We start from the raw sequence: 17922 nt of genomic DNA, 5'->3' as shown, positions 1-17922 counted from the left end.
AACGCCAATTCACCTAAAATAAGAATAAATAAATAAATTTAAAAATTTAAACAAAAAACCCAATACCAATAAAGCTTAAATCACTATCAGGTAGTATAATAATCAAATAAACAACTAGATCTGTTTTAAGTTGTACCCTTCTACATAATCCTCTTGTGTAATTTAAATCTGTCTATCGTGGTCCAGGTCAAATTCCAAGAATCAGAAAATAAAGTATTTAAATAAGAATTTCAAAACACTGAGGTTTCAAGCATAAAATTTTCCAGCAGCTAAGTATTAATTCTTTGTTGCTAGCCTTCTGAGAGCAATCCTTTATTCTTGCTAAAAATCGTACCAGATTTAAGAAGAAATTAAGAGGCTGGTGCTGTGGCTTTAATGGTAGAGTATTAGTCTGGCAGGTGCAAGGTTATGGGCTCAATCCCTAGTCCTGCTACACATTGGAAGAAGGGAGAAAAGGAAACAGTTCTGATGGCTCAGCGGGTGGGAGAGGCTCAAGCAGAAAGATTACTCAAGAATTCAGGCTCAACCTGAGCTACCAGAGGGGAAAAAAGTCTCAAGACAAAAACACGGCCAGCAAGATAGTTCAACAGGTGAAAACACCCGTCACCAGGGCTGACAATCTAAGTTTGATCCCCGGGACATACAAGGTGCAAGGAAAAAAGAACCAATTCCAACAAATTGTCCTTTTTACTTTCAAGTATGTTCGAACACCCACAACCATTGCCTACAAAAATCAATATAATACAAGACTTGAGAAAACATAAATCAGAACAAGTTTCTGGCTAAAAAGATAAATAGTTCTTTTATGGTCTGTGTTATTTTATGCTCTAGGATCAAATCTATGAAAAATAAGTAAAAAAGAACAGAAATAGCAACAGGTTGGCAACTAGAACATTTGCAATTATGGAAAGAATATCCTTTCTAATAGAAAAGGGAAAATATCAACATTCAAGTAGTACTGCTATCTTAGTAGCCTACTGCTGTAAAGAGACACCATGACCATGGCAACTCTTCTAAAGAAAAACATTTAATTGGGGCTGGTGTACAGGTTCAGGTTTAGTTCATTGCTGTCATGAAGGGAAGCATGGTGGCACACAGGCAGACATGATGCTGGAGAAGGAGCTGAAGAGTTCTACATACAGAACCTCAGGGAAGAGAGCAACACTGGGCCTAGTTTGAGGTTCTGAAACCTCAAAGCCCACACCCATGACACACTTTCCCCAAGGCCACACCTCCAATACACCTACTCCCTGAGTCTTTGGACGTCATTTTCATTCAAATCACAATTATGTCTTTCATATCCATACTCCAGTGAAGACACTATAGTGTCTCTGAGAGGGATTATACTTTTAAGAACTTTAACAATCTTAGTATTATTGTTGAATGTGTATGAAGTATGGATACAGTGTGCATGTGCCACAGTGTATGGAGGAGTGGAGGCCAGAAGACAACTTTCACACAGAGCAAGTTCACTCCTACCACTATGGGTTGGAAGACAAAGCGTAGTAAATACTTCCTTTTACCCACTGAGCATCTTACCAGTCCTGCTCTCAAGAACCTTTACAGCAACAGCAGTAAGAATACCTACTGGAATCACTAACATGTTTCCTTCTGTTATGCTCCTGGTCTCTTTAGGTAGTAAATATGAATGAGGGGAAACAACAGCAATATAGTATCTAACCATGATTCAAATGATATCAAAGCAAAGCAAGGGTTTCTCTTTGGTGGTACTAAACAAGGCCTCATGCATATTAGACAAGTACTCTATGACTGAGCTACATACCCACCCCTAAACAATTTGGACAATAAAAAACAAAAAAGTGACTACTATTACAACTTTGGTTGGATGCTGTCAGATCAAATTATAGAAACTGAAAGCTACAATCTGTTGTATAAGCTTTTAAAGGTGATCTTTACAGCTCAAAAATTTCTTTTTAGCACTACAGATGAAGCCTTGCAGTTAAAACATATACTAAGAACATTTGTTAGTTTGCAATTAAATCTTCAGAGACCTATGTCTGAAGACACAGATCCCAAGAGGGTCACTTTACCAAGTTCATAACAAAATAAAGTAGATTAAATATCTTCAGCTTACTTCAAGGAGAAAAAAACAGAGCATTAAAATTTGAAGCAAAAGCACTGGACAAAGTGATGCACATCTTTGATCCTAACACTTGGGAGACAAAGAATGGTGGATTTCTGGAAGTTCAAAGACAGCCTGATCTATACAATGAGTGCCTGACAAGCCAGGGTTACATAATCAGTTTCATAAACAAAAACCAAAAACAAAACAAAAAAAAAATAAAACTCAAAACACAAACACTTGACAAATCTCTCTCTTCCTACTGCCCCCTCTCTTAAGTATGTGTGTTTAAGTGCTGGGTATAGGTCAGAGGATTATATCAAGTGTTTTCTTTTTATCATTCTCTGCCTTGGTTTTTTTCCCTTGGTTTTTCGAGACAGGGTTTCTCTGTTTAACTGTCTTGGCTGTCCTGGAACTTGTTTTGTAGACCAGGCTGGCTTCAAACTCACAAAGATTCACCTGTCTCTGCCTTCAAAGTGCTGGGATTATAAGCATGTGCCACTACCACCCAGCTCTCTGCCTTGTTTTAATGCAATCTCTCTTCCTAAACCTGTAGCTTATGTTTTTCAGTTAGAATGGCAAGCCAGTAAGATCCTTGTCTCAGCTTTCCACAAAGATGGAGGCTATAGCTATCTATAAGCCCAGCCAGGTGAGACTACATCTGACTTGTTACATGGGTGCTGGAATTTGATTTATGATCCTAGGTTTGCATAGTAAATGCTCCTATTGAACCATCTCTCCAGTTCCTACCTTATTCATTTTGTTGTACTTAGCCTACTTTGATTCAGTATCTTTTTTCAGATGGAGTTTCTTTGTGTAACAGTTCTTTCTGATTGCCCTGGAACTCACAGAGATTGTTTGAGATCCTCTCATCTCAATTTCTCAAGTACTAGGATTATAAACCCAGGCCATCACACCGAGTTTCTACCATTTTCCTCTCTTAAATAGGGTCTCACTAGCTGGGGCTGTGATGGCATATACCTTTAGTCCCAGTGCTTGAGAGGAAGAGATGGGAGATCTGAGTTCCAGGCCAGCCACGCCTAGAGAGAAATCCTCTCTTGAAACACCAAAACAAAAAAAACAAACAAAAAAACAGGAGTGGGTGTCTCACACTGTAACCTCTGCCTCTCAATTATTGAGACTATATGGGACCACAGCTGGCTCTTTTTAAGAAAAAAAAAAGTATATACATATTTATTTATTTATTTTGTTTACAATGTTCTGTCTGTGGGTATGCCTGCAGGCCAGAAGAGGGCACCAGACCTCATTACATATGTTTGTGAGCCACCATGTGGTTGCTGGGAATTGAATTCAGGACCTTTGGAAGAGCAGGCAATGCTCTTAACCTCTGAGCCATCTCTCCAGCCTCGCTGGCTCTTTTTCTTAAGAAACTTTTTAAAAAATAATTTTAGTTTATGTTTCTGTGTGTGTGACATGCAGATAATTGGGAGGCCAGAGGAGGGTGTTGGAACTAGAATTACAGGTTGATTTGAGCTATCCCTGGGTACTTGGATCTGAACTCAGGTCTTCTAGAAAAGCAGCAAGCTGAGCCATCATCCAACCTTTTTTGTTTTCTCTTTTTGGTAACTTTGGTGGCATCTCATAATTTTGTTTCTTGAGACAAGGTCTTTAGCACATACTGGCCTTGGACTCACAATTTTCTTGCCCACACTTCCCAGGCTCTGGGATTACAAACATGCCACCACAATAGTCAATGTGTATTATCTCTTTCTCAGTGCTATCATTTGTAGCATATTAAGGTGTTTTTTGGATTTTTCAAGATAAGGTTTCTCGGCCGGGCGGTGGTGGCGCACGCCTTTAATCCCAGCACTTGGGAGGCAGAGGCAGGCGGATCTCTGTGAGTTCGAGACCAGCCTGGTCTACAAGAGCTAGTTCCAGGACAGGCTCCAAAACCACAGAGAAACCCTGTCTCGAAAAACCAAAAAAAAAAAAAAAAAGATTTCTCTGTGTACCCCTGGCTGTCCTCGAACTCAAGAGATTCTCATGCCTCTGCCTCCTGAGTGATTGTGGGTGTTTGAACATACTTGAAAGTAAAAAGGACAATTTGTAAGAATTGGTTCTTTTTTCCTTGCATCTTGTGTGTCCCGGGGATCAAACTTAAATTGTCAGCCCTGGTGATGGGTGTTTTCACCTGTTGAACTATCTTGCTGGCCGTGTTTTTGTCTTGAGACTTTTTTCCCCTCTGGTAGCTCAGGTTGAGCCTGAATTCTTGAGTAATCTTTCTGCTTGAGCCTCTCCCACCCGCTGAGCCATCAGAACTGTTTCCTTTTCTCCCTTCTTCCAATGTGTAGCAGGACTAGGGATTGAGCCTATAACCTTGCACCTGCCAGACTAGTACTCTACCATTAAAGCCACCACCACCAGGCTGCTTCCTTTTTTTGTTATAATAAATGAAGTCTAAATAGTCTACTTTGAAAAGTTATTTGCCCTTTGAGGGTACCCAACTTTGCAGGACAGCCATTTTTGCTCAAAGATAAGTGTAATAATGCAAACTGCAATAGCAGCAAAGCAAAAATCAGTAATTTTCACATGCTTAAAACACTTCCTACCAGGCTAATCCTAGCACTCGAAGCCCAAAACAAACATATCTCTGAACTCAAGGCAGGCTGGTCTATACTGTTCCAGACTAGACAGAAAAACAGTGAGAAAAAAAGAAAAAAAAAGGGGGGGGGGGAACAGGAAGAAAAAATGAAAAAAAAGGGGGGGGGGGAGAATGGGAAGAAAAAAAGAAAAAAAAGGGAGGGGGGAGGTTGGACCAAAAGAAAATACTCCAAATCATCTGGGTTTAAAGACTCACACCTGAGCTGTCTCACACTTTTAATCCTATCACATGACAGGCAGAGGCAGAAAGATCTCAGTGAATTCGAGGCCAGCCTGGTCTACAGAATGAATTCTAGGACAGCCAGAGCTACACAGAGAAATCCTGTCTCAAAAAACAAAAACACTCACACAATGAATCCTAGCACTGGGGAGGTTGAGACAAAAGGATTGCATGGCAATGAGTCTAGTTTTTTGTTTTTAATATTAAATTTAGTATTACTGTATTAAACTAGCATTAAAATATTAGTAGGGCCAGTAAGCAGGTAAAGACATTTGCTGAAGCCTAACATTCTAAGTTAACTCCCTGAGACTCACAGGGTAGGAGAAACTCCCCAACACATAACAAACAAACAAATACATTTTAGTAATAAGAGTGGTTGCCTAGCATACACAAGGCCCTGGGTTCAACCCACAGTACTATATAAACAATTTAATAATTATATCTGCTTTCACACATATAACCCCGTAGAATATAGTTAAATACAAACATATACAATGATTTCCTTAAAGGGCAAAATAGCCAAATGTAGGTTAACAGCTCTTTTATCCCAGGAAAATATCCAACAGAAAGGACAGGTAGAAAGAGACCAGAGCAACCACAAAGATAATGTTGCCAGAAGAAGCTCAAAATATAATAAGATGATTGGGTATACTTAAAACAAGTTTTGTTCAAGGATAGTGGCAAATGCCTTTAGTCCCAGCACTCAGGAGGCAGAGGCAGGTAGTTACATCTCTGAGTTTGTGACCAGCCTGATCTATACAGAGAAATCCCACATTAAAAAAAACAAAAAACAAACAAAACCACACAAAAACAAAACAAACAAGCAAAAAAACATACCAAAACATATTCTGTCACGGGAAACTACAAGTTAAGACTCCCCTTTCCCTATAGCAAATGACCTTTTAACATATAACAGTAAGAGGGCTGACTCAGCAGCTGAAGTGCCTGCAGCCAAACTTGACCACCGGAGTTCAATCCTGGGACTCACATAGTGAAAGAAAGGAACAAACTGCAAGTTGTCCACTGACCTCCACATGCAAAACTGTGATGCTTAAACTAACACTCTCACACTCTCATACACACACCCCCACCCCAAAAATAAAGAGAAAGTCTTGTTATGCTGCAACTCCATTCAGATACTTACTATCATCTCCAACAGGACCTGCTGAACACTGTGCTGGAGGATCTCGGGCCAGGTCATTCAATTCCTTAAGAAAAAACAAAGAGAAGAAATGTAACTTTACATAGTTTCTAAACTTACCTTATTAACAATGCTCTCTGCCTTACTAGTGAAGCTTTTATGATTATTTTTCAGTCAGTATTTTTTGGAAGGGTGGCTCACTATATAACCCTGTCTGGCCTTCAAAGATACACCTTCCTCTGTCTTTCCCAACACTGGGATTAAGGTATGTACTAGTATCCCCTGCAAAGCTAGTTTTATGTTTTTCTTTTCTTTCTAAAAGTATTTATTGTATCTTACAAGTGTTTTGCCTGCATGTATGTATTACATCAGAAACTGTCAGATGCTAGATCCCCTAGAATGGATGGATGGCTTGCATGCTGTGGGCTACTATGTGAACGCTAGAACAGAATTCTGGTCCTCTGAAAGACCAGCAAGAGCTCTTAATGGCTGAGTGATCTCGCCAGCCACTTGAGCAATTTATAAATGTAATCTAATTGTGCTGGCCACCTACTTCTGCTTCATCCTCAAGTAGTCATAGTTGCTGAGTGGTGGTGACTTACACTTTTTAATCCCAGAACTCAGGAGGCAGAAGCAGGCAGATCTCTGAGTTCAAGGATGACATAGTTTACAGAGCAAGCAAGTTCCAGGACTGGCTCAATAGCTACAGAGAAACCCTATCTTGAAAAACAAAAACAAGGGGCTGGAGAGATGGCTCAGAGGTTAAGAGCATTGCCTGTTCTTCCAAAGGTCCTGAGTTCAATTCCCAGCAACCACATGGTGGCTCACAACCATCTGTAATGGGGGCTGGTGCCCTCTTCTGGCCTGTAGGCATACACACAGACAGAATATTATATACATAATAAATAAATATTAAAAAAACAAAAACAAAAAATCAGACTCTTGGTTCAGTCTTATATACTTTCCTTACACAAATGGTTATAAGCACCCCTCAATTTCACTAAGATATTTTTCTCCTTTAAAAACAAAATAAGGAACAGTTAAAGCCCAAAACAGTGTTTTTGTTGTTTTACTTGATTGTGTGTGTGCAGCAGAGGACAACTCTTTGAGGAATTAGTTCTCAACCACTTTTGCTGTTTGTGCCACACTCTATACTTCAGGCTCTGTGGACCATGAACTTCCAGCTAATTCTGCCTCTGCCTCCCATCTCACAGAAAGGATGCTGGGATTACAGATGCATGCTACCACATGTGGCATTTACATGGGTTATGGGGACTGAACTCAGGCCATCAGGATTATAAGGCAAACCGAACCATGTTGTAGACCCTATTTTTTGTGTTTTGAAAAGGAGTCTATATTGCTCAGATGTTAGTGCTAGCCTGGACTCCAATGGTACTCTCATGTCAGCATTTTCCATGCTGGGACCAGAGGAAGGCACACCACCAGCTCTCCAAAACTGTTTTATTGCTTAATTAGTCCAGGCTAACCTTGAATTTATGGCAATCTTCCTGCTTCACCCTCTGAATGCTACTACCCTAACCTATTTTAAAGAAAAGTCACTATTTTTCTTTTATCTTTTTTCTCCCTCCCTCCCTTTTTGAAATGAAGTCTCCTTCTGTTGCCCAAGCCTGGCTTCATTAAATTTGTGATCCTGTCTCAGACTTTTTTTTTTAAAGACAAGGTCTCACCCATAGCCTAGCTGGTCTAGAACTTCCTCTGTAGATTAGACTGGCTTTGAACTAAGTGAGACACCTATCTCTGCTTTCTCTTTAGCTAGGATTAAAGCTGTGTGCCACCATGCTCATCTCAACGACAATTTTTATATCACAAACTGTTAGAGCAGCTCTTAAAACTCATAAAAGGGGAGGAGGTGGCTCTGAAACTACTCTAGACCACCTCAACCAATGCTGACATGTTTTCAGCTGATGTCATAGCACCAGTGTGCCAAACAGAAAACCTTTAAAAGGATGTGGTACACTCTAGTCAGATAGGGCAGATATATAATATCGGCTACTGGAAGAAAGGGCAATATTAAGGCTGCCTGAATTATGACGAAGTTCAAGGCTGATATGAGCACCTTCGTGAAAGCAAAAAAACAACACAATAAAACAAAAAACAAAAACCACTAAGAACTGGGGATACAGGTCAATGGTAGAGTAACTATGTATCATGTTAGGCCTAGTGTCAGTCTATAGAACTTCCAAAGAGAACAAACTATAAAGGCTTACTGAGACTGATTTATCTATAGCATTGGCTCCACAGTCACATGTCAGCTTTTTAGCTATTTTAACACAAACTTGGAACCTGGAAGTGATATTTGGAAAACTATATGAAAGAAATTATTCTCTTTTCTTTTTCCTCAGCTTGTTTTTCATGTTTTCTTTTGTAGTGATGCAGATCTAACTTACAGTCTGGCATACGCTCAGCAACTGTTAACTACAGCCTTTGGCTTGGTTTTAAGAGATCAAAAAGCTGTTAGGAAGAACTAATTTTAGAACATATTTTAAAAGTACAACAGTAAAAAAAATAGGAAAAATCCAACATTAAAAAGTTGTACGTTTTTATTTTGTGTGTGTGTTTTGTCTGTATATGTATGCACACCATGTGTGAACTAAGTGCCTGCAGAGACCAGAAGAGGGTGCTGGAGAACCTGGAACTGGAATTGCAGTAGTTATGAGCTACCATGTGGGTGTTGGGAAATGAAGTCTGCTCTGAGAGAACAGTCAGTATTCTTATCTGCTGAGCCACTCTCCAGCCCCAAATTTAACTTTTTTTTTTGGGGGGGGGGGGGCGTGTGTGTGTCTGTGTAGCTCTGGCTATCCTGGAACTCACCTTGAACTCAGAGATAGCCTGCCTTTGTCTCCCCAGTGCTAGGATTAAAGGCATGTGTCAGCACATCCTTAAATTATGAAAAAACATATTTAGACTGGAGCAGGGTGAGGTCACACATAGCTTAAACTGCTCTCAAACTTATGTAACCAAGACTGGCACTGAAGTTCTGATACTTCTGCCACAGTCTTCTAAGTACTACAAGAATATACCATCTTATTATATTCTGCTCAAAATACTTTAGTATGTTTCCATGTATTATTTTTCCTATCACTGTTCACTTAAGTACTCTGTACCTAAACTACTATAGAGCCCTTTAGCTGATGAACTGAAATTACTTTACTTGTGATGCTTTGGTAAATGTCCTTGTTTTTGGTGTGTGTTGTGCATGTATGCATGTGTTTGCGTATAAAATGAGCTTCTATAAATAAATTTGGGTCAAAGCCTCCAGAAGGCCACAGGCTTAGATTCCCTGCATAAGTTCCATTTCAAAGTGCTCTGATCATCTGCTGCCACTGAGGTTCCGAGGTTATAATAAAGCATTTTCCAGCATTACCCAAAGTAACCCTTAAAATTAATTAGAAGTACTCTGCCCTTCAAAGTATATTTTTCTTACCAATTTAAATGTTTCACACAATAAACTGTTTGCCATTAATTAAGCAGATGTTTTCATTATTACAGAAGAATTTACGTACAAAGTCACCATTTTCTAAGTTTATTAATATTCTCTACATTTTTAAAGACAACAGCAAAATAAAGGTTTTTCTAAATCTTCATACATTAATGTTCTCAACATTATGCTCATAAGAAGCTTTAAAGATTGATTTACTTGGCCTCTTGAGATAAGTTTTCATACCTACATCATGACTGAAGTAGACATTTATAAAGTATAATAAAGCCATTGGTTTAAGAATCAAATAATGCCGAGTAGTGGTGGTGCACACACCTTTAATCCCAGCACTTGGGAGGCAGAGGCAGGCGGATCTCAGTGAGTTCGAGGCCAGCCTGGCCTATAAAGTGAGTTCCAGGATAGACAGAACTGTTTATACAGAGAAACCGTTTCAGAAAAAAAACAAAAACAAAAACACAACACCCCCCCCAAAAAAGATTCTGATAATTAGAAAATACTGTATCCTCTGTGTGTGCACACATGTGTACAGTATCTGTACCAGTGTACATGGGGTTAAAAGAAAACTTACAGAAGTTGCTTCTTTCCTACCATGTGGTTCCAAGGATCAAATTTGGGTCATGAACCAGGCAGTTTATATCTCTAATCCCAGCACTCAAAATGCAGGGATAGAAGGATCTCTTGTGAGTTCTAGGCGGGCGTGGTCTACAAAAGTGCCAGGACAATCAAGACTACATAGAGAGAAAAAACCCTGTTGAAATAAGAGCGGCGGGCTGGGCTGCGTCCCGCCACCCGGCTAGCTTTACCCGAAATAATTACACAGAGACTGTATTCTTTTAAACACCGCTTGGCCCATTTCTATCTAGCCTCTTCTAGGCTAGCTCTCGCACCTGGACTAGCCCATTTCTAATAATCTGCTGTAGCCCACGAGCTGGCTTACCAGGAATGATCTTAACGTGCATCTGCCTGGAGTGGAAGAATCATGGCGACTCCCTGACTCAGCTTCTTTCTCCCAGCCTTCCGTTCTGTTTACTCCACCCACCTAAGGGTGGGCCTATCAAATGGGCCTGGCAGTTTCTTTATTGCTTAACCAATGAAATCAACAGATTGATATATGACACTCCCAGTGCCAGGACAATCAAGACTACATAGAGAGAAAAAACCCTGTCTCAAAAAAACCAAAAATTAGCTGATCATGGTGGTGCATGCCTTTAATCCCACCTCTCAGGAAGTGGAGGCAGGTGGACCTCTGAGTTTGAGGCTGGTTCTGATCTACAGACTGAGTTCCAGAACAGCCAGGACTACAAATCCTATCATGAAAAACCTAAACCAGGGCTGGAGAAATGGCTCAGAGGTCAAGAGCACTGGCTAGTCTTTTAGATTTTAGAGGTCCTTAGTTCAACTCCCAGCAACCACATGGTGGCTCACAACCATCTGTAATGAGATCTGGTGCCCTCTTCTGGCCTGCGGGAACATGTGCAGGCAGAACATTGTATACATAAAATATAAACCAGGAGTTGGGACATATATTAGGTGTTAAAGTGCTGGCCTAGTATGTACAGAACTGTGGGTTCCATCCCTAACACTTCATGAATCAGACACAGTGCAAAACGGTGATCAATCCTAGAATTCAAGAGGATCAGAAGTACAAGAACATCTACTATAGGGGCTGGAGAGATGGCTCAGTGGTTAAGAGCATTGCCTGCTCTTCCAAAGGTCCTGAGTTCAATTCCCAGCAATCACATGGTGGCTCACAACCATCTGTAAAGAGGTCTGGTGCCCTCTTCTGGCCTTCAGGCATACACACAGAATATTGTATACATAATAAATAAATAATTATTAAAAAAGAAAAAGAACATCTACTATAAAGAGAATAGGGAGCTCCAGGCAGGTAAGCAAGAGAGGCAAGAGAGGGAAGGAAGGAGGGAGGGAGGTAAAAGAGAAGGTAAAGAGAGAAGAGAGGAGGAAAGAGAAAGAGCAAAGCCTTAGAACTTTGTCAGGGCTGGAACTGTAACGTGAAAACAGCAAAGCACACAAGCACAAGTGTGTATATACGTATACCTTATTTTACTGATTTAAATTATGTATATATGTATATGATACACAGAATGAAAAGCTTAAATACACATACACTGTGAAATGGCTCACTGCCTAATTAATATAAGTATCATCTAACATTTACTGTTTTATAACAAGAATACTTAAAAAGTACTCTAGTAATTTTCAACAATACATTATAACATTCTCCCATACCACAAAATATAAGAAAACATTATCAGAGTTAAGAATGTTTTAAAAACTATAAAATTATATTATTACTATGTATGTGCAGGGCATAATGTGTGTGTGCATGCACACACACACGTCAACCACAGCATACAGGTAAAAGCCTGAGAACAACTCCATGGAGTCGTTACCTCCCTTCACTCTCACATGGGTTCTAGCAATCAAACTTGCATCTCAACTAGATTTGAATGGCAAGTACCTTTACCCACTGAACCATCTCTCCAGTCTCAACAAATTTATATTTATTCCTCTAGTCTAACAAAAATTTGGCCAGGGGCTAGAGTGGATAGGGATGGCTCAGTAGATAGGAGCACTAGCTCCTCTTCCAGGACCGAGATTCAATTCCCAGTGTCCACACAGCAGCTTACAAACATCTGTAAATCCCACTTCAACACCCTTTTCCAGCCTCCCCTGGACACTTGCACATACATGGTGCACAGACATACACGCATAAACTAAAAATAAATTTTTTAAGATCTTAAGATCAAAACAATAACAAAAAACTTTGACCAACTTTTCTCCACCCTCAGACCCCTTGGAGACCCCCATTCTATTCTACTTAAATGAGTTGAGTATGAATTTTTAGGTTCTATATTCAAGTAAGTTCATATCATGCTCTGTCTGCATCTAGACTAATTTAACAGTAAGTATTCCAGATTCTTAAATATTATTATAAATAACAAGATTTTCTTTTTAAGGCTTTTTATCCTCCTGCCTCAGCTTCCAATGTGTTAAGATTACAGGTATGTGGCAAGATGAACAGTTTTAGAACTTTATATACTGTCTATTAAGCCATAACAAACAGGAAGGAATCTAATCTCTAGCTTTTTGCACACTGAAGTCCATCCATAGGAACTGCCCAGTTAAATGTCTGTGCAACATATAGCTGAGAAGCTAGAGAGAAGGCTCAGCAGTTAAAGAGTGCTTTACTTGTTGCTCTTGTGGGGAACCCTGGCTTTTAATTCCAAGCACCCACATGGCAACTCACAACTAGAACTCCAGTTCCAAGGGACCCAATGCCCTCTTCTGACCCCTTTGGATACCAGGCACTCACATGATACATAGTTACACATGCAGACAAAATACACACATAATCTTATTTATTAAATAAATAAACCATATACTTGAACTATATATACATACTAAGTACCCAAAGAAAGGTAATATTGTTTTTTACTGACTTCACGGACAATACCTGCCCCACATGGTCTCTTGTAACCCAGGCTGCCCTTGGACTCCAGATCTACCTATCCTCCACCTCCCAAGTATCAAGATTGCAGGTGTGTACCACCATACTTGACAGGTGGCACACTCATTTTCTGGCATAACTGAAATATTCTTCAACATACCTTGCAACTGACAATATTATTTTCCCTTCTTTCTTCTTCTGAGACAGTTCTGGTTGGCCTGGAACTCACCTATGTAGAACAGACTGACCTTGAACTTACAGATACCCAATTGCCTCTGCTAGAATTAAAGGCATGTACCACCATACCCAGCCAATGTTTTCTTTCTTGATTGCATTTTAGACATAAAAAAGACAGATACGGGCTGGAGAGATGGCTCAGTGGTTAAGAGCACTGACTGCTCTTCCAAAGGTCCTGAGTTCAATTCCCAGCAACCACATGGTGGCTCACAACCATCTGAAATGAGGTCTGGTGCCCTCTTCTGGCCTGCAGGCATACACACAAACAGAATATTGTATACATAATAAGTAAATAAATAAATATTTAAAAAAAAAGACAGATACATGGAAAAATCAACCATCTCATTCTGATACTGTAGCCATAAGACCACATACCTACTAAAGTACAAATGAGAATTTTACAATTATAGCCAAATTAGAAAAATTGCAGTCAGGCAGTGGTGGTGCACACCTTTAATCCCAGAACTCGGGAGGCAGAGACAGGTGGATCTCTGCGTTTGAGACCAACCCGGTCTACAAAGTGTGCTCCAGGATAGCCCAGATTAACCTTGTCTTGAGAAACCAAAACCAAAAAAGAAAATCACTAAGTAATGGCAAAACTAGAGGAAAAAAAATCCTTCAAATAAATGAATACAAACATTTGCAAGAACAGAAGCTGCCAAGAACTGCTACTTCCCAATTCTTTAAGTTCGTAACAATGGAGGCTATTTCAAGGCAAGTTTGACTCCATGACATAGGACCTGTTAGGATCCAAAATTTATTTTCAGTAATTGGTTATCTCTGCTCTCCAAAATGAGTGTGTCACATAGTCAGGTAGATGACAACAGTCTATGCTAATAGACAGATATCAATGCCAAAAGCACCACTGCTAAGCCCCAAAGAAAAAGCTAGACACTAGAAAAGAGTTCCTATTCTGCTACTCAAGTTACCATGGTCCCTTCCAGTATTTCAATCTTACTTTCAAAAGCAACTATATAGGAAACTAGAAATCCAAAATACTTATTTGTAAGGGGTTACTGCCACTCTCTCCCATACTAACCAAACCCCAGAGTGAGTTCCAGGACAGGCTCTAAAGCTACAGAGAAACATTGTCTCAAAAAACACATAAAAAGTGGCTGGATAATGGGGTTCTCAGGAGAGGTAAAACGGGAGCTGGGGGAGATGAGTTAAAGAGAATGTCTTAGTCTGCTTCTGTGGCTATGACAAAATACCCGACACTAAATTATTTTTGAAAAACAGATTATTCTCATAATTGTAGAAAAAAATAAAGAGGCACAATGGCATCCTATTTCTTAATATATCCTGTAAAACTGTGGCTTTCTCTCAGCAGAGAACTTATGTGATTTATTTATTTTTTTGAGAAAAGTTCTTCCTGTGTCACCTTGGCTTGCCTGGAACTCACGGAGAACTGCCTACCTCTACCTTCTGAGTTCTAAGGTTAAAAGGATGTGTTACCATGCCTGGCTACATCACAATTCTTACAGACCAATAGGTTCTATGATATGAGATGTGTAGACTGGTGGCTGAGGGTATAGCTCAATGGTAAAGGAAAAAGGCTCAATCCCAAACACCACTCAAAGTGTGTGTGTGTGTGTGTGTGTGTGTGTGTGTGGGTGGTGTTATGGGTCAAGCTATTAAATTTTACATTGTCTTACAAATGGCTATATACATGCAAAATGGTCTCATCCGATTAATCAAAACTCAAAAAAACAAAAATTGTAGTTCTTCTATCAAAGGAGCTGGGTATGGCACTCAGGAGGCAGATGCAGGCAGATCTCTGAGTCTGAGCCACTACCTTAGCCTATAGAGTTCCAGGCCAGCCAGGATGACAGTGAAATCCTGTCTTAAAAACACAAAAACAAAGGCAAAACCAAATTTCAGATCTAAAAATGTTTCAGAAAAATTATTCTATTTTTGTTTGACAGAGTCTTTCACCTCTCCAGAACATTCCCATCTACAAAGCTAGACTGTATTAACAAATGTGAAAAATATATCTGAAAAATGTCTAAGATTGCATTTCATATAAACTTTAGAACTAGGAGCCTTTTGTCTGTCTAATCAAAAAAAAAAAAAGACGGCATTTAGTAAAGTATTTTCTACCAACAGCAGAAGACGGCAGATCTGTGGGAAAGATTACAGAACCATGACAATAAGAAAAACTAAGTCTGGGTTGGGGATGGTGGTGGCACACACCTTTTAATACCAGCACTGGGAGGTAAACTGTGAATTCAAGGTCAACCTGGCCTACAAAGAAAGTTGCAGGACAGCCAGAGCTGTTACAGAGAAACCTTGTCTCTGTAGCAAAAGTCCATAGTTAACTGAGGAGAGATTTGGTATCAACTAATATTATGTATATAATCAGAAACAAAGCATACCTTTAGAAAGTAGGGTCTCTTAAAAAAATCACTTTTTAGAATTAAGTGGTAAAAGTTGGAATTTATTAAATTATAAAGTGCAATGGTGGGGCTGGAGAGATGGCTCAGTGGTTAAGAGCACTGTCTGCTCTTCCAGAGGTCCTGAGTTCAATTCCCAGCAACCACATGGTGGCTCCAAACCATCTGTAATGAGATCTGGAGCCCTCCTCTGGCCTGCAGGCATACAGACAGAACATTGTATACATAATAAATAAATAAATATTAAAAAAAAAGAGTTCAGTTACAAGTAGCCATACTTGGCAGCTCCCAATTGCCTGTAAGTCATACCCAGGAGAACCCACTCTTCTGGCCTTGTGGGAACTGTATTCCCATGTGTACCCCCATACACACATATTTAAAAACAAATGAAGTCAGTCGTAGTGGCACAGGCCTTTAATCCCAGCATTCTGAGTGGCAAAGGTAGGTGGGTCTCTGTGAGTTAAAGGCCAGCCTGGTCAACAGAGAGTGCCAAGACAGTCAGGGCTACACAGAGAAACCCTGTCTCAAAAAACCAAAATAAAAGAAAAAAATATTTTGCCAGGCAATAGCAGAGCATGTCTTAATCCCAGCAGTCAGGAGGCAAAGGCAGGTGGATCTCTGTGAGTTTGATGCCAGTCTACAGATCAAGTTCCAGGACAGCCAAGATTATTACAGAGAAACCCTGTAATAAAAAAACAAAACAAAACAAACAAAAAGAATAAAGCTGATATGGTGGCTCACATTAGAGAGGATCAGGGCTGGAGAGATGGCTCTGAGGTTAAGAGCATTGGCTCCTCTTCCAGAGGTCTTCAGTTCAATTCTCACTAACCACAATGTGGCTCAGCCATTTATAGTGGGATCTGATGCCCTCTTCTGGCATGTAGGTGTACATGCAAACAGAGCACTCATAAATAAATAAAAATCTTTAAAAGAGTTCAACGACAGCCCAGACTACATTAAAAGGGTTGAAGATGTCACTTAACAAAACAGTGGGTTGGATCCCCATCACCACCACAGAAACCATGTGTGATATCGCGCGCTCTCTCTCTGATACCATGTGTGATATCGCTCTCTCTCTCTCTCTCTCTCTCTCTCTCTCACACACACACACACACACACACACACACACACACACACACACACAGCTGGAGAGTTGGCTCAGCAGGTTAAGAGCACTGAGCTGCTCTTGCAGAAAACCTAGGTTCAATTTCCAGCATCCATGTGGCAGTCCCCAAATCTCTAACCCCAGTCGTAGGGAATCCAATGTTCTTGTTCCTGGGGCAACAGACCAAGGTACACATACTCAACACACAGGTAAAATTTATACACATTTAAAAAATTTCATTTTCACAATCTTGGCACCTGCAGAGGCATGCTGGGAAATGCAAGTATGTCTAGAAGGTTGTGGTTCAAGGTCATTTTTGATGGCTATGAGTGTGCTTCTTAAAACTGAAGATATTCAGGGCTGGAGAGATGGTTCAAAGGTTAAGAGTTCTGGCTGCTCTTCTAGAGGTTCTAAGTTCAATTCCTAGCAAACATACTGTGACTCACAACCATCTATAATGAGATCTGGTGCCCTCTTCTGGTGTGCAGGCAGAATACTGTATACGTAATAAATAAATCTTTTTTTAAAGAAAAAAAAAACCTGAAAATATTCATGCCCAAGATAAAACTGAATTCTACTTAGGCAAGAGATGTGTTCATATGCATAAAGCAAAAAAAAAAAACAAAAACAAAATGAAACAAAAAACAACGCAAGGACTCCTGAACAGGCAAACAACAAAACCAGAGCAATCTGGCAAAAGGAAGCTCAGGCCTATGCAAACAGTGACATGGTTCAAGACAAATTCCAAAGCAATCGGACACAGAATTCATGTGATGTTGTATCCCTCATGGATTTAAACTAATAAAAGTGATAATAGGTGCCTACTATAATCTGTTTTCTTTTTTTCTTCAAGGAATGTTTAAAAACCATACAGTGCCACTTGTGGGTTCTAAAAGCATTTTCAGGACAAATACAGAAAAGGTAGCAAGCAGAGGTATTCTGTAGTATAACAGAAGCATGAAAATATAATGCAGCCACGTACAGTGGTGGTGCACTCCTTTAATCCCAGCACTTGAAAAGGAGAGGCAGACAATCTGAGTTGGAGGCCAGCTTGGTCTACAGATTCCAGGGCAGCCAGGGCTACACAGAAACCCAGTCTCAAAACAAACAAAATATTACAATGCATCCATATGATGGCTCACAATAATCCCTCCACTCTTCTGAACTCCATAGGCACCAAGTACATACA

At 40.0% G+C, this 17922-nt stretch overlaps 1 protein-coding gene across 1 annotated transcript in view; it reads right to left on the bottom strand.

Moving 5' to 3' along the window:
- Positions 1 to 17922, bottom strand: part of LOC121443016 (ubiquitin-conjugating enzyme E2 D2) — a 38740-nt gene that overhangs the window by 10786 nt on the left and 10032 nt on the right. Inside the window, exon 2 of the mRNA XM_041644699.1 lies at positions 6070 to 6133. Coding sequence (XP_041500633.1) covers positions 6070 to 6133 — 64 coding nt within the window. The remainder of the gene's footprint in view (positions 1 to 6069; positions 6134 to 17922) is intronic.

This window comes from Microtus oregoni, unplaced genomic scaffold (assembly GCF_018167655.1).
Source record: "Microtus oregoni isolate MIOR12 unplaced genomic scaffold, Mior012 000098F_ref0000018, whole genome shotgun sequence".
In the NCBI taxonomy this organism is placed as follows: domain Eukaryota; kingdom Metazoa; phylum Chordata; class Mammalia; order Rodentia; family Cricetidae; genus Microtus; species Microtus oregoni.
Note: the sequence above shows the minus strand (reverse complement) of the source record. Positions and strands in the feature narration are given on the sequence as shown.